Here is a 23,489-nt window from a genome sequence, read left to right as displayed (position 1 = left end):
AACATTTTTTTCCAGAAAGTATGCAGTGTTTATTTCGTTGTAAAAGCACAATGGCAGGATGTTGTTAGTTTAAATCAATTCTAACGAATAAAGCGTAGTTTAACGTGTAGTGTGTAATTGATACACACTGTGAATGAACAGAGACATATATTCGTCGTTTTTCGCGGAGTATTTCCACTGCTGATGATACTAGTTCTAACACATGGCTCTTATTGTGAAATCTCTGACTTTCAACATCCTGAAGAGGAAGCGAGAAGTAAAAACTAGAGATTTTGTGGACAATTGCATTTTGTTTTGTTTAAATTCATTCACCTTCCAATATTGTATATCGTATAGCAATAATGCAACTATGCAAAGACTAAATACAATTTGAATATTTTGCCAAATAGGTGACATTTGAGTGTCACTTTTTTTTTTTTTTTATAAATCTCGTTGTGACAAATCTCGCGATGAAAAATAAAAGACGGGAATTAATGTAACGTTCCCATACATCGGAAATTATTTTTTGTACGAGGTAAATTTCATGTCAAGTAATGTTAGTCCTTAATCAGTGAATCCATCGTGTGAAAACGACTGTATCTATATATTGTAAATTTTGTTATTATAAGACATACTAATTATTATTTAAGACATGCAGACTGTTTGCTTGGAGTGCGGTAAAGTCTTTGAACTAAATTTTCCGAGGAGGACCTGAATGTTGCAAGAGTCAACACAGTCCATTGGTGTTTTCGTCTCGATCTTGGCTGTGTTTTTTGTGGATAGTGAAGACGTTTTAAATCAGAAACGTAATAATCGCCCTTGCTTTCTTTGGTTTTATTTGATCATTCAAACATACACATGCAGTTGCATGATCCAAATTACAAAAACGAAGATGACATCTAAACTGAAAGGTACGTTAAAATCCGTTGCTATTAATTCAAGCTAACTGCTAAGCTAACCATAGCTCGTTAGCTGTCTCGTTTGTAAACATGCTGCCAATGCTAACGCACCTGTTTCGAAATCAAGTGATAATGGTAAAAATAACAACAAAATAACGATAATTCGGTTGCTGCAAGATGTGAACCACAGTGTCTACAATTCAAGGTTTGTACCGTTTTTTCAGGGCTGTTTGTAGTGCTACAAACAGTTCGATATAACCATGCTAAATTAGCTTTAACGTTATACTACTGTTACACAAACTGCGATAGATAATCTTATAACCTAAGTTATCTAAGTAATTTGGTGATGATTTTTGCGCTTATATAAATTCAATAAAGAAGTTATGACTTCTATAGGCAAAATACTGTAGACTTAATAGCAAGAAGCTGTAATGTATGCTTAATATACAAAAAACAGAATCAGTACGCTGTACAATGCAGAATAGAAATATTGGGAAACAGGTAGCAAACATGTTAAACAAATCAAATTGTGAAAGAAGCTTATATATGAAATATGACAAGCATTTAAAGTTGCAAAATTTTGTTGCAGCTCTTAACACTAAGCACACAGTGCACTTTGGTTTGAGTGTTTTTCATTTAGATGATTAGAAGTTGTTTCAGATGTTTGTAAAAAAAAAAAAAAAGTGTGGTGCACAGAAATATGATAGATATGAGATGAAATTGGTCCAAACACCATTACATGTGTTAGTTGGTATGGTAAGGTATCTTCTCTAACACTAGGAAGAGTCAAGAGAGATTGAACTGTATACCTGCACAGTACTTGTCATAGTATGTCTCTAGTGGATTGTGCACATTGTAGTTTCATCAATACATATCTGCAAGTAAGCCATTTTACCACTTTGTTCATGGTGTTTTGATTCTAGTTGGGAAGGTCGGCTCCAAGAATAAGGAGGATGCTCCTTATGAGCTGGAGAGCCAGTTTGTCCTGAGGCTGCCTTCGGTAAGACGTGTACATGTTGAAACCGATTACTATGAAATTAATTGTGATCTTTTGCTGAAAATTATGCAAATTAATCTTTTACAGGAATATGCATCAACCGTAAGAAGGATTGCCCAGTCAAGCAGTATGAACATGAAAGACAGACTCACCATTGAGTTGCACCGTAAGTTGGTTTAAAAGTAGTCATAGTACTGGATCTGTGTGACATTACTGTTCAAATACCAGTTTAATTTGTCTTAATAATCAGGTTATTTGTTTGAAGTCTCAAACTAATTAAAAAATGATATATATTTATATATTCAAAATGTAATATTTCTACAGTGAGTCTGAACTTTTTTGTCTTTGCAGTTTGCAGGGATGGAATTGGTATTTTTGTGATTCATATTTTCTGTTTGGTTGGAATATATTACCAGGTACAACTGTCAACTTGACAAGAAAATTGAAGTGTCATGAAATGTCCTATTTCCTACCAAATAATGTTCCTGCCTAATGCATGTCTGAAAAACATGTTTTCCACCTGCTTTTGTACTCTCTATTTTTCAACTTAACAGGTACAGCTGTGTCTGAAGGCAGTGGTTATTGCAGTCTCACTCCCAACATTTCTTTATAATCAACCATGTCTTTCATGTTATTTCTAGCCGATGGCCGTCATGGCATAGTGAGAGTAGACCGTGTCCCTTTGGCCTGCAAACTGGTGGATCTGCCCTGTATGATTGAGTCTTTGAAAACTGTGGACAAGAAGACATTTTACAAAACTGCTGATGTCTGTCAGGTAAATCACCGCAGTGGCATGAAATTGGATGTCAGGCTGTCCAATGAAAAATGTCATCTTTACTGGATACATTTATTGGCGTCCAAGTTTAGGATGATTATGACTAAAAGATGCTTTTTGTCAGCTAAAGCAGTACTGTGACATTATGTTAAAGATGAGATGTTTGGATACATATTTGTTAAGTTTAGGATACCAATTGCAAATAAAAAAATCCTTATTTTTTAACATTAACATTAAAATTGAAAACCTGCTTTTCTTGTTAGTTATAATACAGGAGTACATCAACATTAATCAGCACAGTGCAAAGTACAATAAATGATTTACCATTAATTTTTGCATGCATGGTTTAGATGCTGGTGTGTACACTAGATGGAGACCTTTACCCTCCTTTAGAGGAGCCAACTGGCACCGACCCTAAGAGCAAGAAGAAGGATAAAGACAAGGACAAGAAATTCATTTGGAACCATGGCAGTAAGTAGACAAACATCTACACTCAACAGCTTTTTGTGCAGTTTGTGCTGAAAACATGGCACATCAGCAATTCAAGAAGTATAGCTTGCCCTCCACAGCTGATTGAGCTTCACTAACCCTATTGTTTTGGACTCCAGTTACCTGCCCTCTGAAGAACACACGCAAGAGAAGATTTCGGAAGACTGCGAAAAAAAAGGTTTTGGCATTTCCATTTCCCCTTCAGCCCACCCCCACCCCCCCTTTCCCATCCATCTTTTTAGCATCTCGTCTGTTGATCCATCTCTTTCCAAGGTTCTCTTCCAACAAGACATTTACATTTCATTAAACAGAAACTGGTGAAAGTGAAAACTAAGATTTACATATAAATAAAGCCTTTCCATCTCAGTTTGCCCCAAAGGCATGCAAAAAAAGCAATTTCACTATTGCTTTGATCAAAGTGAAAGCGAGTGTGCTTGAGCACTACACTTCTACTTTGTCTTTTGAATAAATCTTCCTGAAGGTGCAGAGCCGAGCCATATCGATTTGGCCCCTTCTGTCTTTAATCACTAATGTGCATCCTGGCATCCAGCCAGCTGCTACCTTTGTGTGTGTGTGTGCGTGCCTGTAAGGTGCGTGTGAGAAAGAGAGACGAAGGAAGAGAGCAACAGAGATGCCACTAACACCACATGTAACCCAATATCTCTCTCTCACGCTATGTCTCTCTGTCTCTCTCCCTCCCACAGTACATTGAGTCTCCTGATGTGGAAAAGGAGGTGAAGAGATTGCTGAGCACAGACGCCGAGGCTGTCAGTGTCCGTATCCTCTTAGACACCTACAGATATACTGCATGTCTATCTTGCAAAGCCCAAAAAAAACATTAAGCGCATATGTAACCAAGCAAAACAATGGTGGCAAATTTATGCACAAGGAAGAATACTAGTACTTCAGAAAAGGAATGTGTAATGAGTATTGTTGTGTGGGATCAGCTGGAAGTGATTTGTGAATCGAACCGCTAGCCATGACTTTTAACTTTTAAGAAGCATCGGATAATTCCCGCTGTTTTGCATTTTTTAGGACAAACATAACCCTTTTCCTATCTATCGTCCAAACTAGGTTGATCTAAGGGCCAAGCACCAAGGCCCTAACTCCTGCCTCACTCCCCTGACTTGACTCTGTCTAATGCTTTTGTGAGAGAGATGCACTTTGCAAGGAGGCAATTAGTGCTCTAATGAAACTCTAAACTTGCCTGACAGAATAAGAGCACAGCAGGGCGGCTTTGAGTGGCTGCTTGCTGTGTGTTAATTGAGATGGACTGTTCATTATCATTGCTTAGTTGGTCACAGTGAAGCTAGATTCTAATTATAGTTTTAGAGTTTGCATGCAGCAGTAGACATACACATGACACACTAATGAATGTTAAAGTTAGGGCAGTTCCTGTGGAGCATCATGTGGGCTTTACCCTTCAAGTCTATTTCAAAGAAGAGTTTGTGGAAAGTGAGTTTGGAAAGACCATGGGTCTTTTACCTTAGAAATCTGAAGGCTGAGAGGAATCCACAGATTGTGTGTTGACCTTAACCCATGATGCTCAGGGTGGGAAATAATAGCAGAAGATGAGTCCAAGGAAGCAGACCAGCATGGTTCTCTGGCCAACCTGGACTCCTCTCCTGGCACCTCAGGACACAAGATAGGTCACGGGTCGTCTGGTAAGTGGAACATATTTTTATTAGGGAATCGTGGTGAATAAAATGCAGTGAGCTTCATTAGCATGTTGGTCCCTCCATTTAGTTGAAACAGTAAAAGGTTTGTGTATTACTACCTTGACCACATGGCCTATAGAAACACAAGGCCAATAAAACAAGATAGAAATTGTATTTTTGAGGCTGATGCCAATATTGAAAAAATTGGCTCCATTTTGGTATATAATCACGTAACAAAACATTTTTTTATAAGGATACCTTAAATCTGTCAGGAATATGACCAAGATATGGACTAAGTGGGACATTTTACTTTAGAAAATAAACTTGTCAGTGCTCTGTGCTGGACAGACACTGTAATCTTTGGTATTTCTGCAATTTATCGTTAATTATTGGCCAACATATTTATTAATACTGATAATATATCTGCAATAAGCTAATATTAGCTGAGTTATAGGTCATAATCTACAAAGCAAGGTCAGTTTTGGTGTAGCTGTATATAGTCATTTCAAAAGGGCTGTTTTTGTTGCGTTGTGAAAATGTGCAGCTACTTTGAAGTGGCACCAAAAGCTCTTATGATTTTTTGTGGTACCAATACTTTTGGTGATATTCTTCTCCTCACCAACAAAGGTGTCCTTATTCATAATGAACTTGCACACCACCCATGTCACTCTTAATTGCCTTTGCCCCAGTGGTATGAAACGGAAATGGAGGACACCCAAGCATAAGTTTCTCTTTGGCCTTCAAGAGTATTTTAGCCTCTAGATTCCCCAGAGGAGCTTAGCACAGTTTTTCTTTTCCATGTAATTGAGGCTGTTCACAGAACCATAAGCACTGTATTAATGTACAGTAATAATACTGTAATAATATCTGGTTTATATCATGCATGTCTCTGTCTCTAATTTTTCGGTGTTTGCGTCTCTATGTCCATGTTAAAAACAATATCACACTGCCAGCCCAGCGTGATGAACTGAGGGAGATCTTCAACGACATCAGCAGCTCCAGTGAGGATGAAGAGGACGAAGGGGATCGACACGAGGACGAGGACCTGAATATTATGGACACAGAAGACGATCTGGTCCGACAGCTCCAAGACAAACTCAACGAGTCTGATTCTGCGCAGAATGAAAGTGACAGAAACAACCAGATAGGTGAGAGGATATCAGGGCTTCTATACAGATGTGTAAAAAAAAAAAAAAAAAAAAGAAAAGAAGATATATACTGTCTTGTATATCATTTTAAATGGAATCTCTTTGTGTATTTGGGACTGTTGGTTTGACAAAACAAGCAATTTCACAGTGGTACCTTGAGCTGTGGGAACATGCCATCAGTCCTTTTCACTATTGCTTTTTTAAAACAATTTATCAAATAATAAAAACAAATATTGACAGATTAATTGTTAATTAATATTTGTTAGTTGCAGCCTTACTGTAGTTTTTGTCGAAGTTTACATCGGTTGTTTAGTCAGTTTACATAGATTGTGAATTTTGCAAATTAAATACAATTATAAACTATGATGTAATGACTTGTTGAAGTATTTCCATATGGTGGGAGGTGCATGTTCATGTATCTGTTCTAAAAGTGAGCATGTGCACTTATTTAAGCTATGCTGGGAAGTGTGTGTGTGTGTGTGTGTGTGTGTGTGTGTGTGTGTGTGTGTGTGTGTACATGAATGAAGTAAATGCAGCATTAGAATTATGCAATCATTCATGCTGTGCTTGCAACTTGCTTTAACACCTCAGAGTGAACGCTGATTCTTCCAGGTGACTTATTCAGCAAACCAAGTGTTTAATTTTTTAGTCGTAGTGGTCATCGCCAAGAACCTGGCTTGCTGATTTCAGACTGACATCAAATCCCGCTCACACTTGTCAAAGCAGAAGTCAAAAATAACCTTAGCCAGGTGTCTGGACGTCTAATCAGAGATGAGTTTTCTAGGTCAGACATCACACACACTCAAATGAGTATCCCTACTTTCACTTAAATACACATGCTGCGCCCCTGCCCACAGAGATACACTCACTGACAGCCCTCAGCTCTGCTTCTCAGCTAGCCAGTCTGACAGGTGTTGTGGCTCAGCATGCGGCTCAGACAGCTGTCCAGTTTGACAGCTCAATGCCTCCTTATCTACATACATGGAGCTGTCAGTCAGCAACATTATTGGTCAGCTCCACTGTATCGGTGCAGCAGAGCGTTTTCTGGTGTGTTGGCGTCTGGCTGTGCATGTGTCTGGCAACGGTGCAAAGTTGTAATAAATGGGTCTGCAGGGATGATTTTGCATATTAGATGGGCTGTATCACAGGATTGAGAGCCAGTTGGGGGGAAGCAGCGGATGGATACAATTAGTATGGAAGATGGTGATGGAGCCACAGGTTGTTGTGAGACACTATTACTTTGGCTGAATGTAATGAGAACCCTCTGTGAAGCCCAGAGCAGACTGATTTAGTTGTGTCTTAGTACTCTGGCCTGCTGGCTCACGTCCTTTTAAATGGATTTGTTGTTCCCATTAACCGCAGTTTGTCAAACTGAAATGGTGGCATCCTTGTGGTTCAGAAAGCTAAGGTGCATATCTTGTCCTCCTGGCTTTATGAATGTAGGGTCACTCTCAAATTATGCCACATGTTCTCTCTCTAGCTTTTTCTGTCTTTTAGTCTTCACTGCACAAAATTACAGAAGCATAAATGGCTTATTTTTTTTAAATTTTATTTTATTTACTCATGACTGTCTTAACATGTGAACCTCCTGCTGTTCCCTGCAGTTATGGAGTATCAGGTGCAGATCAACAGCATCAAGGCCAAGCTTCAGGATACCCGCGCCCGCAAAAAACAGCAGGAGGAGCTCATCATGAAAGTGGAAAACCAGGCCCTCAAAGTAAGCTGTGAACACAAACACAGTTTTTTTCATTCATTCAGAAACTAGGTCTGCATGTACAGAAACATTAACAAGAACATGCAGATGAGCTTGGAGGCAGAAGTCATCATGCAGCATAAGTTCTCTCAACAGTGATGTGAATACATTAAAAAAACAGCTGATTATACACTGTGTTAGAGGCCATTATTTCGTTTTTTTGTCATCTTAAAGCATTGAAATACCATGAAAATTCATCGGTCTGCCAAGCACTCTTTAGTGGAGGCTTTTAAAAGAGTGAAACATGAGCAGACATGGCCCTTTTTGTGTTGCCATTTAGAGCTCTCATTGCCCGATGTTTTGGGACCGTCAAAGCCCTATCTCCAGTGGTTATTATCACAGTCGCAGGGAAAAGGTCAGCTGTCTCTGACTGGCATTCCAAGTGGCCTTTCTGTCGAGAGAGGAAAGTGACATGAGCAGCCCAGGCAGACACATATTTAAAGCCATCACAATTTAATGAGGCTCAGCATGTCGTCTCGAACAAATCTTGTTTGTCTCTCTCCTCTCACAGAACCGTTTCCAGGCCTTGTTGGATGAGATTATTCAGCAGGAGGAGCGGGAGATGGAGCAGGTAAGAACCTTTTCGTAAAAGCCGAGGATCAGCGCTTGCTGTGAGCTTCCCTCAGATTTAACCCTTTGCATGAATTTACCTTGTGTGAATGTCAAATATCATATTAGCAGATGTCCCTTTTAAACCCAACACTGTTGTTGCTTAATAGCAAAATTCAAATTCAATCACGTGAAATGTACTTTGTCAGCACCCACCAGTGACATCCTTTTTAAAGCTGTGGCATAGTGGCCATCCACCACCTTGGGTCGTTGTTTGTATTGACAAATGAAGGCAGCAAAATAATGTGAAAAGACATGTTAATCATCATCCACTTACCTTTCAATTACACCCCGGGGCTGTCGGGCATCAATCACGCCTTTTACTTTCTGCTCCAACAGCTGGCCTCCCTGCAGGAGCAGCTGGACTCACTGATAGAGAAGTGACCACCAGGGGGCAGCCTCATGTCATCTTCAGCCACACACATACACACACCATGAAGAGGAGGGGAAGAGTCTTCATCCGGGGAGGAGGGAGTCTTTATTAGCAAACTTGCTGTGTCATTCCTTTCAGTTTGTCATTTTCATACATTACACAAACTGCATACTGATTTTTGTTGTATTAAAAGTTCGTAGGTTTTATTAGGTTGACAGAATTTGCTGTTCCTTACAATATTTCAAAAAGTATGTGACCAGCTGTAAGGTGGGGGGGGGGGGGGGGCATGTCTGTTTTGCTTTCCATCTTGAAGCTAACTGACTCACTTCAACTAAACATATTTGTATTTTGTTTCTTGTATGAAAAATAAATTTCAGTGATACACAAGATTTACATGTGGGCAGTTTGATGCTGGTCTTTAAAATCTATTTTCTGTAGGTGGATGAACCTGTAGAAGAATTATAAGGCCGAAGATGTATGATCTGATGTCAACCGGTTGGTCACAACAAACCTTCACTAAATCACTACAATTTTTCCAGTTTCCCAACTTTAATAGCATTAACATTTTCAGGCAAAAAGAATAGGTTAACATGGGAAACATTATACTTGTACAGGAAGTACTCGTACATTGACTGGCAATTGTTTGGATCTACAAATAATTGTTTGTCATTTGTCAAGCACCAAATGACTTCATCTGTTGGGTAGATCAATCAATAATGAAATTAATCATTAGATGCAGCTCTAGTACCACTTCAAACAACCTGTGAAAATATTTGCTGACCTCTTGTGGTTTAATTTCTCATCTTGCTGCCAGGCTCTATACCACGACAGGGTACTACGTTACCTTGTGACATCACTGTTGGGTGTGGTCACAGATGAAACGAAGCACAAGCTTGAAACTTTCAACCGAGAGAGCTATCAAAGCACAGCCTGGTCTTAAGTTACTCTGTAAGTACTTACTGTGACTCGTGATGTAAATTCTACTTCCTGTCCACTCTGCTGTCACAGGCTTCTCACCACAGACAGCTGCATTATTAAACCAACATTATGTCTTTAGATTACTCTCCCTTCAGAATCCTCCATGAATGATCTTTACTTGTTCGAGAGAGATCTGGGCCTTTCTCGGCCGCATGATTCTGGTGGTCATCCTTCCTGCAGGGATTGCCTCACCAATCGCAGGGGTAGGCAAGGGATTAGCTCCTCAGATTAAAGTGGCCATCTCCAAACCCTGCTTAATCCTGCCATCTGTCAGAGAGCAGCTAACCAGCCAAGACACTCACCACAGGCTAATTAGAAAGCCAGAAGAACACAGACTTAGAAAGGGAAAAAAAGAATCTCCAACACACACACACTTTTCTGTATAGTACTGGTCAAGGCAGAGTGACAATGGAGGATACGTACCTACTCAACCATCCAGGGGTGAGGAAGAAGATTCTGGCTGGGGGCACAGGACCATTGCCGCACTTTCCACCTGGGACAAAGGTAGTCAAAGTCATAGTAAACCTGATGACCTAAATGATACTAGATTCAAATCCATTTTGTTGAAGAGAATGGAGAGGATGATTCCGTGCATAATTAACTATTGTGATGTAATTAATGTTCCACAGCAAAATGTCTACTTTTAGCTGTGTGTTGCATTGCCCACTTCAATTAGATTCTGTTGAATTATTCATGAAGTGAGAAAATTTATTCTGTATCTGGCTCTTTCACACAGAGCAAACATTTGGTCAACCAAATTGCAACATGTTTTTTGGCACAGTGTCTGGCACAGTGTTTCTGTTCATCCACTGATCTGCTAGTAGCCAACTTTTTTCCCTGCGAGTCACATCCAGCCATATGGCACCAAGCCTGGACACAGTGACAAACATTTTCCATGATGATGCCAGCATAAATTTCCATTTACCTGTGTGTTTGTATTACTGTGTGTGTACGGGTGTTGACTTCCCGGTGAGGTGATTCCCAGTAGCTCATACAGTTATCAGACCATTATACACAATATGTTAAGCTATAAATAGGAGATTACATGGAGACAACACAATTCTACAGTCATGGTGATGGTAGGGCTTTGTAAGTCTTTCACATGCACACACAGAACACATAATGAAAACCAACATGTCTGTGTTATGTAAGAAGTATCTCAAATGTATCATGACAGAATGCAGATCAAAAGTCCATATCGTATTTAATAATAATAAACAAAGATAGGAATAATAAGATAAAAGGAGAAAAGAAAAAAAATATATAAAGCTTTAAAAACATTCATAAAAATGTCCAAGTTAAACATTCACATGTCCATAGACCTACATATCTGTGTAAACATACATAAATGAATAATATTAAAACAATTTCCCACTGTATGTAACTGAAGAAGTGAGATAAAGGTGGTATATTCTGCACGTCAAAAAAACTATCACTGTGTGTTTGAGAAACCCACTAAAATCATCTCTGAGCTAGTGGTTAAAAGGTTTTTCAAGTTCACTGTCAGTGGGAAAAAAATAACATTTGCAATAGAGGGAGAACAGATGTGGAGATAATTCATGGACTTCCTGGAAAGTATTTTTATATTAGATTTTTTATGTACTTTTAACAAAACCATTAATCATTAATCTGTACTCTCTAAATCTTCCTGTCCCTCGATTCCCTCCTCCCATCCAAGCTGGTGTTCCACTTCCAGACGCTGTTGGACAACTTTGAGCGGACAGTCATCGATGACAGTCGACTGGCCGGCAGGCCTGCTGAGATCTTTGTCGGAAAGATGTTCAAGATGGAGGTCTGGGAGACCCTGCTGACATCCATGAGGGTTGGAGAGGTGGCTGAATTCTGGTGTGATGCCGTTGTGAGTTGAACTACAGACTTCATATACATACTCGGATATTAGGACCCTAAAAGACGTCCTAATGAGTGTTCATGAGCGAGGAAGGGAATCTTCTGCTCCTCATTATGATGCACATGAATCAACCTTCTTCAGCCTCCTCCATGCTCAGTATTATAAACACAAACAGAGCAATCTTTTTGTGCAAATTTAAGTGTTTTTCCTTCTGGGGAAAAATATAATTTGCAAGTAAAATTGAGGATACTTCTTGCATTTTTCTTGTAGGACTGATTGGCACAGGATGGCAGCACCAGGGGGTTATCATGACTAAGTGCTTTTATGTCTTGTTGCAGACCCTTTGTTTATGTTTTTGTTGATGTGTTCATTTTGCAGCACACAGGATTGTACCCGATTGTGTCTAAGGGAATGAGGCTGATCGCTCAAGGGAAAGACCCCCTAGAGGGCCAGAGACACATGTGTGGCATGGGAAACCTGTTCTACTATCACTCCACCGGCTTCCCAGAGCTGGATGAGCTGATGAGAACTCCTCAACCACTTATATTTATCATGGAACTGTTGCAGGTAAGCACCAGTGGAAAAACACTGTGTTTCAGTAAACAATTTTTCTCAGATTTTAGCATGTGTAATCATAATCTGACAGTAAAAAAAAAAGATTGACCTATTCTTCCAACCCTCCTCCAGATGTGAGACACTTCTGCACATGATTTTCTACACTGCACAGACAGAAATGACAAAACACACGTCCCCCTCTTCCTGAAACATTCAGCTTTGAAATAATATGTTATCCAGAACAAGCTTGAAACACAGCAGGGGGTTCAATAGCAGCAGCAGTAAATTAACATCCTCCCTGTTTCAGATAGTTTCACAATGCTTTTCTGTGCATAAGCTGACAACAACTCAGTTCCTTTACTTAAGTTAGTAAAGTACATGAGTTATACCAATAACATAATTCAAGTATCCAAAGTAAAAGTACTCGTATAAGTACTATGTATAATTGCCCTTTCAGAGTGTTAAACTCTGGAGTGCACAGATTTTTTAAAACTTTGTGTACACAAGATATTTTGTGTGGGCATGGAGGGCCTTTAATCTGTAATGATGCATCATTTCTTATAAAATGTGTATATGTTTTGGAATATCAAAACAAATTGTAACTATAGCTGTAATGTAAATGTAGTAGATCAGAAGTACAAAGTACCATAAATTGGAAATAGTAAACTTCAAGTACCTGTATTTAAGTACAGTACAGTCAGATGTACTTGGTTTCTTGCCATCACTGCAATTGTAGCATTCACTTGTGCTTCTATCAGTGGAGTTTTCCTCCTTTTAAACATCTTTTGTTCTCTTATGCTCTCCTCCTGCCCCCGTTGCTTCCAGGTTGGAGACCCCATGTCTTACCACAGAGAGTCCTGGATGATGGAAAAGGATGAGAAGCTACAGACTGTCCCAATTCTCCACATGCAGGGCAATGAGCTGGTCAAGCAGAGACAATTCAGAGATGCCGCGAGCAAGTACAAAGAGGCTGTCCTGCTGCTGAAAACAGTCCAGTCCAGAGTGAGCAAAGGATGGGGGGAGAAAGATCGTATGGAGGGAGGAAATTACTGATGTGCAGGCTTGTGAATTTTGATATTTTCTCAGGATTATAGGTTTTTGGGACATGCAGCTCCTACTCTTTTCCAGCGGGAGATCATGGTTCCCCTGTTTTGTTCTGCTTCACTGTGTCCTTGATTACAGGCAATAGAGTGGGAGGGCTGGCAAAAGAAAGAGGAGAGAGAGACAGCTGTGAAGGACTGTCTAGGATGAGGGGGGGGGTGTAAAGATGGAGGAATACTGGTGGGAGAACAAGTTGTGTATGAGATGTTTTGATAAGAGCATGCTGGATTCTTTTGTATGTGAGGGGGATTTTTGGCAGCTTTAGACATATTCACAAGTTTGATGTGAGACTTACAGATAGTTGGTCTATGTACAAACAGCTGGCAAAGCTCTGTTTCTTTGTAAAAACATTTAAACCTGCTGGTTTCACATAAATTATTAATGTATGTGTAGGAAATGCCAAGCAGCATAACAGCACTGATCATGTTCTTGTTCTTCCATCTGTGCATGTGTGTGTTTAGGAAATGCCGGATGATATAGACTACATTAACTTGGGTCGAATGATTATCCCTCTGGAGTTGAACTACTGCCAGTGTATGTTGGAGCTGGAGGAGTACTATGAGGTTATAGAGCACACCACCGAACTGCTGGGGAAACACAAAGGTAAAGGCATGCAGGGATAGAATTATAAGGATGTCTTCAGATTACTAATTAATCATCACTTTAGGCGCTTGGATACATTTAATTTACATTTTCCAGGGAGAGTTGACTAAGCGCATGTTTTCTTTTTTAGTGTCACCTAGCTTCACATTCACCCAGTTGCATCACTCTGACAAACCCCATGAGCTGAGCAGCTTCACAGGAGCTGACAGGGTTAATCTTTGTGCACAGAGTCAGTTCGACAGTGCAGGATATTTTGAACCTCCAAATATACTATACATTCACATTGTAACTTCAAGGCTGCTGCTGTGCCCAATTTCTGAGAGAAAAAAAGCACAATTTCCTATCAGCATTTGTTACCCGTGCCAGTGTAATTTATGTATGTCATCACTATTTTAAATGTTTGCAGGTCTTTGAAACCATATCAACCATATCAAATCTAGGTTGGGTTTCAATTTTAAAATGCTTTCTGAAACTCTCAGCCTTAGTGCAATATCCTCCAGACTGTGCTATAATATCAGCATAATGTATTTTATAGGTAGCTGCAGTGCAAATCTTCATCTGTAATTGAGATAAAGGAACATTTTGACATTTTTGGAAATATGCTTATTCACTTTTTTGGTAGATAAAAAGATCCTTAGCAGTCTGTCCATTAAATATTTAAGCAAAGGTAAAATGTGCTTACCTTCGCTAAGCATTAAGACTGTAAGTAAGTGGAAACAATAGCATGATAGCAAGATAGCTCTTTCCAAGTGTAAAAATTTGATTACCAGCACCTCTAAAGCTGCAGGGGGTTGAACAGAGCCAGACTCTATGAAGAATATAGAATCAGGGGAAACACTTAGCCTGAGCATTAGAGGTGTTTCCAGTCCAGTGCATTAACTAAGCTAACCATGTCCTGGCCTTTGCATCATATTTAACAGATGTGAGAGTTGTCGTAATTTTCTTATCTAACTCTTGTCAAGGAAGCGTATGAGAGTATTTTCCAAAATGTCTAAATATTCATTGTGAAGAAGAACATGAAAAGCTGCTCAGTAGTGAGTTAAAAAAGGCCTGTTCTGAGTTACTTTCACCCCTGGATATAAACACTGTGACAAACAGTAATTTCAAAATGTTGTAAAGAGCTGATATGTCAGGGTCTGACGGCTGTGCTGAGTTTATTGCAGTGGCTGTTGCATGTTCTAGCTGTGTATTCAGGGAGAGTGTGTAGGAGGGTTGAGGCTGACATTACTGCAGGTTTTACGGTTGGAGCAGCCCTGGGAATTGAACTGTCATACCCATGGCTACTCATATAATCCTAGAGGAGCTCACATGCTGGCACAGTCTCCACCTCAGAGCCTTATGAATTATGCCCCTCACCCAGAGACAGGATCCACTGAGGCAGTCCTTATTTTACTCTCTGTCCCTCAGTCTGTATTCCCAGTTTTATATTTGTCTTTGTGTGGCAGGAGGAAAGAGTGTGTACACTTGTGAATGTGTGTGCCTGTATGATGTGTGCACTAAAGCTTTTGTGGCAGGAGGAGGAAGGGGGTGAACTAGCGTGAGTGAGCATGAGAGTGACACAGTATCGTGGAAATGGTGGGCAGGAGTTTCTGAGCTCCACTGGCCCAGTTCCAGCTGTCGTCACAAAGCTGCAGCCCTCTTCATAAGGCTTATCTCACATCAGCATCACTCCACCTTTCCCTCTTCTGCTTTTCAGCCTCTTGTTATTTCCCTCTTCTAGCTGTTGATTTAGTTTCATTTCCCCTCTTTTCACACTTTTGTCTCCTTTTTCTTTTCTATTTTACTTATATTCTTCTCCTTGTTGTTGTTTCTCTTGTCATCACTATTATGTTGTCTGTATCAGTTGAAGTCAGGCACTCTGCCACTCTTTCATCCCTTCAACCCGGTTAGAAAAGCACCCAGTGATGGCTCACTGCAGTGTCTCTGCTTTTGCCAGAGGCCACAAAGAAATCTGTTTAAATGTTGGCTGAATGGAGATTTAGGGTAGAGGGAAATTAAATGCAGAGGAACAGAAAAATGGAACCATCAGTGGGTATCTAAACCAAGGACATGGGTCTATTCTGCTGAACCAGAGGCATTGCAGTGTGTGTGTGTGTGTGTGTGTGTGTGTGTGTGTGTGTGTGTGTGTGTGTGTGTGTGTGTGTGTGTGACTGTTTGTTTGGGACTGTTTGTCCACATGAGTTTTAAACGATTAATTTGACACTTTGGGAGTTTTGTGTTTTCACTTTCTGATGGAAGGTTAGGGCAACTCTCATGTCAGTCTGTTAAATATTAGCCAGCAGCCAGTTAGCTTAGCTTGGCACAAAGACTGAAAATAGGGGGAAAGGCTCTGTCAAAACACAACAAAATCTGCCCACCAGCACTTCTAAAGCTCACTAATCACACGTTTCACATTTGTTTAATCCATGCAAAAACCAAAGTGTAAAAATGACAATTTGAGTTTTTAAAAAGGGGTTATGTGGTGGACTATTTCATGAACAGGCACAGTAATAGCCCATAAAATGCTGAATTGACTTTCTGTACACTTCAGCTCGCAAATGGACTAAACAGTAGGATATGGCGTGTTAATTAGTGAGCGTTGACGGTGGTGCAAGGATTTTTTAAATGTTGAACAGAGCCAGACAAAGCTAAGCTCGCCAGCAGCCGACTGTGTGTCCGACATATGTAACGGATTGACATAAAAGTGGTATCAATCTTCTCATCTAAGAAAGCAAAGGTGCATATATACCAAAATGATGTTGATCATTTGCTTTACAATATAAGGCTTTAGTGAGGAGTAAGATGCAGCATGTGTAGCAGTGCTCATGGGGAATACACATACTGAGAGCACACATGGTGCACTGTCCTAAATGCAGACAAATTGCCACCTCAGCCTCAGCAGTCACAGTGGGTTTATTATTGAATAGCTCTAGGTTTAGACATCAGCACCTTAATGCTTTCTTTTTTTATTATTCCTGTGTTGTTGATTTTCTGCCCCTCAGACTGTGTGAAGGGCTACTACAAGCGAGCCAAGGCCCACGCTGCCGTGTGGAATGAAAAGGAGGCCCGGAGAGACTTCAACATGGTGGGCAACCTCGACATCACTCTGGCTTCTCTGGTCCACAGAGAGCTGAGGGCCCTGTCAGAGCGCATGAAGGTGAAGTACTGGGAGGAGAAGGAGAAGTACTGGAACATGCTGGAGACGAAGGAGAACAAAGAAGAGGAAGAAGAGGGACATGATGATGATGAAGAGGAGGAGGAGAAGGAAGAGATAGAAGACAAAGGAAAAAAGGAAGATAGTGAAAGTGTGACCAGAGAGAGTAAAGATGAAGTGGGGGAAGAGAAAGGTAAAGAAGAATCTCCATCCAAAGATGAACTTGGAGGAGATAAAGAAGGCACAGTAAAGGTTACACTGGCTGAGGGAGCAGGTAACAAAGGGGAAGCAAACTCTTCTGAGATCAATCCAGATGCTTTGCCCAAAACTGAGGGGAAGGACTGGCAACAGATGTTACGACTCGTCATGTTGCTGCAGAACGAAGGAAACTTCCTGTTTAAAGAAAACCACTTTGAAGAAGCTTCTGTAAAGTTTAAGGAGGCCATAGAATATGTGGACTTCCTTCAAAATAAGGTAGGTGTAATGGGTTACAAAGTAAAGTTTTGCGAGGGCACAATGTGTGTAATTTTCTGTAAAAAAGAAATGTAAAATAAAACCTTTTGTTGTGATGACAACCTTCCAGATGGACGTCAGGATTGATTCTCACAATATTTAAAGCCACCAGTTCACTGCATTCAGCGTGATGAATGGTTAGATCTGCCAGAAAGTAGTCTTACAAAAGGATTTGTTGCTCGCAAACTATAATCATCTGTCACTGTTGCTTTTTACTGAATAGCAGCTGTTGCATTGTAGGTATGCTGGCAAAGTGAAGAGCAGAGAAAGAGCGCTAAAAATAAGAGCTATCCACAGAGATATCACTGTGACAGCGCTTGTCTGTGCTTCTATTCTCTTTCTTAAACTCCCTCTATTCTGCCACACCTCCCCGTCCAACCCCTTCACACCTTTCATACACAATAAACTCCCTCTTCTCATCATCCCAATCTTCTTCCATCTTTAAACTGCCTCCTCCTGTTGTTACATTCCTCTACCCCTACCTCCTCTCTGTCAACAGACAATCTTGTTCAACATTTCCTCCCAGCCCTTTATATTTTGATCCTTCTTTCCGTTGACACACTTTCATTCTCGTTTCATCTTTTCAAAATTTCATCTGCCATCCATCACCTCACCCCCATCTTGTCTTCTCATTGGGCTCGGCAGGTGGATCAAGAAAGCGACGACTGGGAGTCACTGGAGAAAGTGCGTCTTCCGTTGACCCTCAACCTCAGCCAGTGCATGCTGGAGCTGGAACACTACCAGCAGGTGGTGGAGCTCATCAACAAGCTGCTGAAGAATCATAAAGGTATTTTATGGTAATCTGAAGTTGGAGTGTAAGGTTGGGGAGGAAGCAAAGTCGTATTTTGATATAGAAATATGTACATCAGTATATATAAACATGCTCGGGTTTAGTTTTTTTTTTTCCCTTTCTCACCTTCAGTTTTTGAGCTTAAAAATATCAAGATCTCTTGCCGGTACAAATGCCTGGCCCTCAGCAAATGTCTGCCTTCACACTGCAACAAATCCTTGATCTCTCTGTTTACCATGGAAAGAAACCAAACATTCACAACCACATTGCTGATTCTCTTTCGTTCCCCCGGCACCCACACATGGACATCACAGTCAAAAATGAATTCACTGTTTTCTTTTTGTTTCTGCAATGACTGAATTATTTATAGTTGAGGCTGATTTGAAATGGTTGTTCTTATGCTTTCCTTTTCCCTTCATTTACTTCTCTTTCCCAACTTTCCCTTACACTTTGTCTGTCTCCTGTCTCACCACTGGTGTTCAGTGCGGGTCTTTCGTCCTACCTCTAGCGTTTTTTTTTTTTTAAGTTTAACTTTTAGTTTTATTGCTTTCCAGTGTTATTCCTGCTGACCCCCTGTTGTGTCTCTGTGGTCTTTACATGTCAATATTTCTGTAATTTATAGCCCTCACTGGCTTTTTTTGTACTTTATAGGTAACTTTAAAGCGGTGTACCAGCGGGCGCTAGCACATGCCTCTTTGTGCAATGAGGATAAAGCTCGGAGGGACTTTGCAATGGTGGAGAAGTTAGACCCCAAGTTCAAACCTTTCGTCCGCCAGGAACTGAAAAAGCTGGGTGAGCGCATCCGAACCATGCACACCCGCCAGAATAAAACTTACAGGGACACGACGCAAGCAAAGTGGGGGCCTGGTGGAAGCAAGACCAAGAAAGCAGCAAGAAAGGAGAATGTCAAATTTACACAGAAAGCCACAGAGGAAAAAGCTGAAGCAGATAAGAAGACAGAAGAGAGTAAGACTGAGGAGAGGGAAAGCTCAGAGAAACCTGCCCCTGCTGAGACAGATGGAGTGGATGACACAGAAACAGAGAAAAGTCCAGATGTGAAGGCTGAGCAAAGTAATAAAGAGCTAGAGAGTGGGAGAGGGAGTGAAGAGGGATTAGATAATGAAAATATAGAGAGTGTTGTGGTTCATGAGTACGGGCAGGGTGCACCAGATAATCGAGCAACAGATAAAGATAGCGATCCCGTGCCCACTAGCACAGGAAAAGATAATGTAGTGAGCAAGAGATCAGCGTGCGATAAGGGCAAGAAGAAGGTCAAATGCCAATCAAGTCCTGCACCGGGCCCAAGCAAAACAAGCCAAGGGAACAAAGCCACCAGTGATAAGACAGGAAATGGTGGCACTCAATCAGAATAGACCAGTGGGCTGAAATTGTCTTGTGCAGAGCCAAAAGCCGCAGGGGAAGCGCGAGGGCGGGGAGATGAATAGACCTAAAACTGAGAGAGAAAAACAATATGGATGAAGAAGGTAATATAGGAGGAAAGAGGAAAGTGATAAACAGCCAAGCCTCAACTCTCAACAGGAAATATTGATTCTGCCACATACAAATCCAAATATAAACACAAGAAGAAAAACTCATGTAAACAGCCCGTATTTGGCACCATTCTGAGTTAAGTTTCATTATTCAATTCTCAGAGGGATAACTGCAAGCACATAAAAGAAGCACAGGCAGACAGGGAGTTTGCCAAATACAAAGTTTTTATTTCTGTACACAAAGAGTAGAAAGCAGCCAGTAACCCACATGTTATTACAGTAAAAAGCTTTTCTTCAGAAAACTTTTTATACAGATTAAAAACTCCAGAGAAAAGAGCAAGAAGTGTTTTGAGTGCTGGACAATAACAAAAAAATCTAAACCCATTAAACAATAAATATTTGAATGATTAATGAGGTATATTAATGGTGATTTTAAAACAAAAAACAAAAACAAAAAAAACACCTCAGTTCACCAGTAATGTATGAGTGTGTGCATACGTATATGTGTTAGTGTTCCCAACTTCCTTGTTTGAGGTTAGGTGATTCATTGCCCTGTCATGTGGGAGGTGACATACACACGTGTCCTTGTTAGAAGCTCAGATGTATGATAGCAAAAACACTGAGGGGAGGGTCAGACGTAAAGGCAGTAGAGTAATGATGTGGCTTGTTAGCTTCTTGGCTGACTACATGCAGTTACAGGAGTGTGGAGAACGATAGCAGTGTCCTCTGGGGTGACTCTTGCCTCTGTGGAGAGCCTTTTTCTTCAATCACACAGCTTCAGTCGCGCCACAGGGAGCAGGGTGTGTGTGTGTGTGTGTTAGTGTGTTAAGTTTGTACACGGATCCCAACCTCAGATGATCACACAGTCAGACAGAGATGCAGCTGGATGACTATGAAAGTCAGTTTAGACGCCGGTGTCAAACAGCAGCAGAGTGAAGCATGAGGACAAACTGTTGTATGGTAATGCAACTCGCTGTCATTAAACCACCTAGTGGTGTATTTGTTTCATTCTGCCTCCTCTAAAAATAAAAACAAGAAATGTTGACATACAGCCCCGTGGGAAATGCTTCCTCTTCTTTTTTCACACGCTGTCAGTGTTACATCATTTTGTGTACCAACATACAAAAGTATGGAGATCAGATAAGAGGGCGCTGGGTGATCATCAATGTGTAATGAGATGTGTGAATACCAATAAATAAACGTCTATGAGTAAACAGTAGCTTGTCAAGGATTTTTTTTTCTCTTCCACAAGCTGAGCTTCTGCTCTTTGTTCTGACTCGTGAGAGCTTTAACAAAACAAATTGTTAAGCGCTGCTGGTGCGGAGATGGATTCAACGAATGACAATGACTATTTCCAACAGCTAAACAATGGCAGGCTTCAGTGGAGGTGGTGATCAAGAGGAGACTTGCATTTGGGAAACAAGATGCTCTCTCCTGCTTCCCTTAAGGCTATTAGCATTTGTATTATGAACGGCACATCACCTTTCCGACACACAAACCTGTGGAACTGCGTACTTGGGGACAGTTCCCTAGCAACAGCATCAAGTGCGAGTGCTGAGGAGGACAGTGTCAAATTTAAGGTTTATTTGCCTTGAGGGGGAGCCCATGAGTGCAGCACATATGTTGAGGTCAGAGTGGCATTTTAAGGTTTGGAATGAATTCTCAACTGTGTATATCTCTGCCTTTTCTGTGTGCATGCGGCGGAATGAGTGCTGAGAACCAGCCAGAGCTTATTTGTTTCAGGCAACCTCTTGTCCTGCTTCTGGAGATTTTCCTGTGGCAGGCACATCAAAGTGGATCTCTCTCACCAGCCCTTGAGCAATAAATGAACTGTTTTTTTTCCACCTTTCCTCTTGTCTCTCAGATCTATAGTCCCTCCAAGCATCCCTGGCATCATGTGTTCACTTACAAAAGCCCCATTTAACTGGTTTTAACACATGGGCGCTCACGCGCTGTGATCCACACTTTTCTTTGCTTCCTGTTACTAGAAATTAACCACTGATCTGTCCAGGGCATGGCAGACACTAATGCATAAACACACACACACACTCCTGACACAACCTCTCTTCCCTGAATGTACAAGTACAACTAAAAAAGTCCAGAGAAACTAACTCTTGTTTTATATGGATTCAGTTTGTATTTAAGGCATTACATGACTGTGCTATGTTTAGAACAGAACGCACCCTATGACCCTGATATGATGAGGGCAAAGCCATTTCAAGCATTCGTCATTTTGTAAATCTGAAAGCAATCACGTTGGCATTAGCAAGGGAAAATGAGGCATGTACAGTCAATAGCTACTGTTCTTTTTAAATCTACATGGAGAGGAGGGTTTATTATGGGGGGTGAAGTCAGTGTGGGATTGCGCTATGGTGGTGTGCCTTGTACCCCCTTGTAGTGTCTAGAATTGGCCTTGACAAGAGAGAGAGAGAGAGAGAGAGAGTTTCAGCCTGGCAGCACATTGCCTGGAGCTCTTTCCTTCTCTTTCTCTGCACACAACAGGAGAACACTAAGATCTCAAAGCAGACACCTGCATGCTGATATTTATCTGAAGGCATTTCCTCAACAAAACCCAATTTAAGTCACAATACAAATTGGCTCAAAACTGAGAGCTTGTCTGCATCCCGCGAGGAGATGAAATGGCTCTCCATTTTTATGAAGGTGTATGTGTTTGAAAGTCTGTATTTTTAGTGATGGAGCACAGCGAATATTGATCATGCAGGGACGCATGTGTGCACAATGAGGGAAAGGTGTGTTATAAATTGGGAGCATGGAAGTAGCAGCATACATGTGTGTGTGTGCGCGTACACTGAGTGCGAGTGGTTGTGTATGTGCGTAGAGGGTTCACTTAGAAGGAACGAGCAATGAGAGCGACAAGCAGTTTGAGAGGATTAGAGGAACACAGTGTGCGCATACAGAGGCGCTGTGCTAGCGGGCACTTTGGCTGTCTTAAATAAATCATGGATTTAACTGATGATGTGTCATTCTCGCAAAGTAAATAAGCTCGTTGTGGGTGCTGTCAACTCCCTGACAATCTACAACACGCAGCCACATGAAATGCAGTCAGCCCAGCCCTGATCTAGTTTGCACAAGCGGGCTTTACCACACCACCTCCCTTCAAAAAACAAAAATAACAACCGTGATAACACATTCAAGGAGGACAAAAAAACACACTGACGTTGCCGGCGTTCTGACAAAACAAGGGGATATCCTTCTTATTCCTTTTTGCATTTTTTAAAAGTTCTTTTCATGGAAGGTCCAATTTGTGCTGTGGACTCAGATAAAGCTTCACACCTCTGAACGACTACACAGATACTGGTAAGCACAGTGTCTTGGCTGGGCATTTCCCTTTACTTTAGTCTCTCCCTGACCTGCTGCTAACGTTAGTTTCCTTTGGCTCGTTAACATGGTGTCCGGCTGCGCCACTGAAGTTATCAAGCATGGCCCGGCTGAACAGATATCAGCGTGAGCCTTTAGCAGTTTGCATGAAAAAGGCTTTTAGTGCACAAAGTTCCAATGGAGGGTTAGCTCTGGGTATCATCGCTTCTGCAGTGGTCACAGGGCCTGGTGTATTGTGGCCTGACCTCAGCTGTGTGGAGCTCCTCCCGCTGCCATCAGGTCTCCTTTCAGGCTTTAACGTTGCTCCTATAGGCCCACTCGGGGTTATATGTGTGAGGTGGTGCCTGAAATTAGGAAGCAGAAGAGGAAAAAAAATGAAAAGCTTTTGCAATTTTAGGAACACATGCACAAGACTGAGAAAATGTTCTTGGTTTTACAAAGTGGGCTATAATTATGAT

At 41.0% G+C, this 23,489-nt stretch overlaps 3 protein-coding genes across 4 annotated transcripts in view; 2 read left to right on the top strand and 1 right to left on the bottom strand.

The window, feature by feature from the left end:
• Positions 1-493: 493 nt before the first annotated feature.
• Positions 494-9,067, top strand: taf7 (TAF7 RNA polymerase II, TATA box binding protein (TBP)-associated factor). Its single transcript, XM_023421621.2, has 12 exons — positions 494-890; positions 1,802-1,878; positions 1,963-2,041; positions 2,517-2,650; positions 3,001-3,121; positions 3,259-3,317; positions 3,844-3,916; positions 4,690-4,803; positions 5,751-5,945; positions 7,550-7,662; positions 8,210-8,269; positions 8,647-9,067. The coding sequence occupies exons 1-12, from the start codon at positions 695-697 to the stop codon at positions 8,689-8,691; spliced, it is 1,266 nt and encodes a 421-aa protein (XP_023277389.1). The 5' UTR covers positions 494-694; the 3' UTR covers positions 8,692-9,067.
• A 21-nt stretch (positions 9,068-9,088) lies between these two features.
• On the top strand, positions 9,089-20,908 carry LOC111666323 (uncharacterized). 2 transcript variants are annotated; one of them, XM_023421618.2, is made up of 10 exons: positions 9,089-9,175; positions 9,495-9,628; positions 9,738-10,162; positions 11,337-11,516; positions 11,886-12,074; positions 12,888-13,064; positions 13,625-13,766; positions 16,748-17,373; positions 18,058-18,199; positions 18,854-20,908. In XM_023421618.2, the coding sequence occupies exons 3-10, from the start codon at positions 10,067-10,069 to the stop codon at positions 19,573-19,575; spliced, it is 2,274 nt and encodes a 757-aa protein (XP_023277386.1). In that variant the 5' UTR covers positions 9,089-9,175; positions 9,495-9,628; positions 9,738-10,066; the 3' UTR covers positions 19,576-20,908. The 2 variants fall into 2 exon arrangements, with proteins under 2 accessions (XP_023277386.1, XP_087034202.1); XM_087178076.1 differs by lacking the exons at positions 9,089-9,175; positions 9,738-10,162 and having other exon boundaries at positions 9,211-9,628.
• Positions 19,898-23,489, bottom strand: part of drp2 (dystrophin related protein 2) — a 76,452-nt gene continuing 72,860 nt past the window's right edge. Inside the window, exon 24 of the mRNA XM_023421616.2 lies at positions 19,898-23,375. Coding sequence (XP_023277384.1) covers positions 23,356-23,375 — 20 coding nt within the window. The 3' untranslated portion in view covers positions 19,898-23,355. The remainder of the gene's footprint in view (positions 23,376-23,489) is intronic.

Source organism: Seriola lalandi, unplaced genomic scaffold, assembly GCF_002814215.2.
Source record: "Seriola lalandi dorsalis isolate HSWRI2012SDOR001 ecotype SW California unplaced genomic scaffold, Sedor1 jcf7180002054673, whole genome shotgun sequence".
Lineage (NCBI taxonomy): Eukaryota > Metazoa > Chordata > Actinopteri > Carangiformes > Carangidae > Seriola > Seriola lalandi.
Note: the sequence above shows the minus strand (reverse complement) of the source record. Positions and strands in the feature narration are given on the sequence as shown.

Coding starts and splice junctions, on each gene's coding strand:
- taf7 (XM_023421621.2), top strand. CDS start 695: ATGTTGCAAGAGTCAACACAGTCCATTGGTGTTTTCGTCTCGATCTTG. Junction 891..1,801: donor GATGACATCTAAACTGAAAG/GTACGTTAAAAT, acceptor TTTTGATTCTAG/TTGGGAAGGTCGGCTCCAAG. Junction 3,318..3,843: donor GGAAGACTGCGAAAAAAAAG/GTTTTGGCATTT, acceptor TCCCTCCCACAG/TACATTGAGTCTCCTGATGT.
- LOC111666323 (XM_023421618.2), top strand. CDS start 10,067: ATGGAGGATACGTACCTACTCAACCATCCAGGGGTGAGGAAGAAGATT. Junction 17,374..18,057: donor TGGACTTCCTTCAAAATAAG/GTAGGTGTAATG, acceptor TGGGCTCGGCAG/GTGGATCAAGAAAGCGACGA. Junction 18,200..18,853: donor GCTGCTGAAGAATCATAAAG/GTATTTTATGGT, acceptor TGTACTTTATAG/GTAACTTTAAAGCGGTGTAC.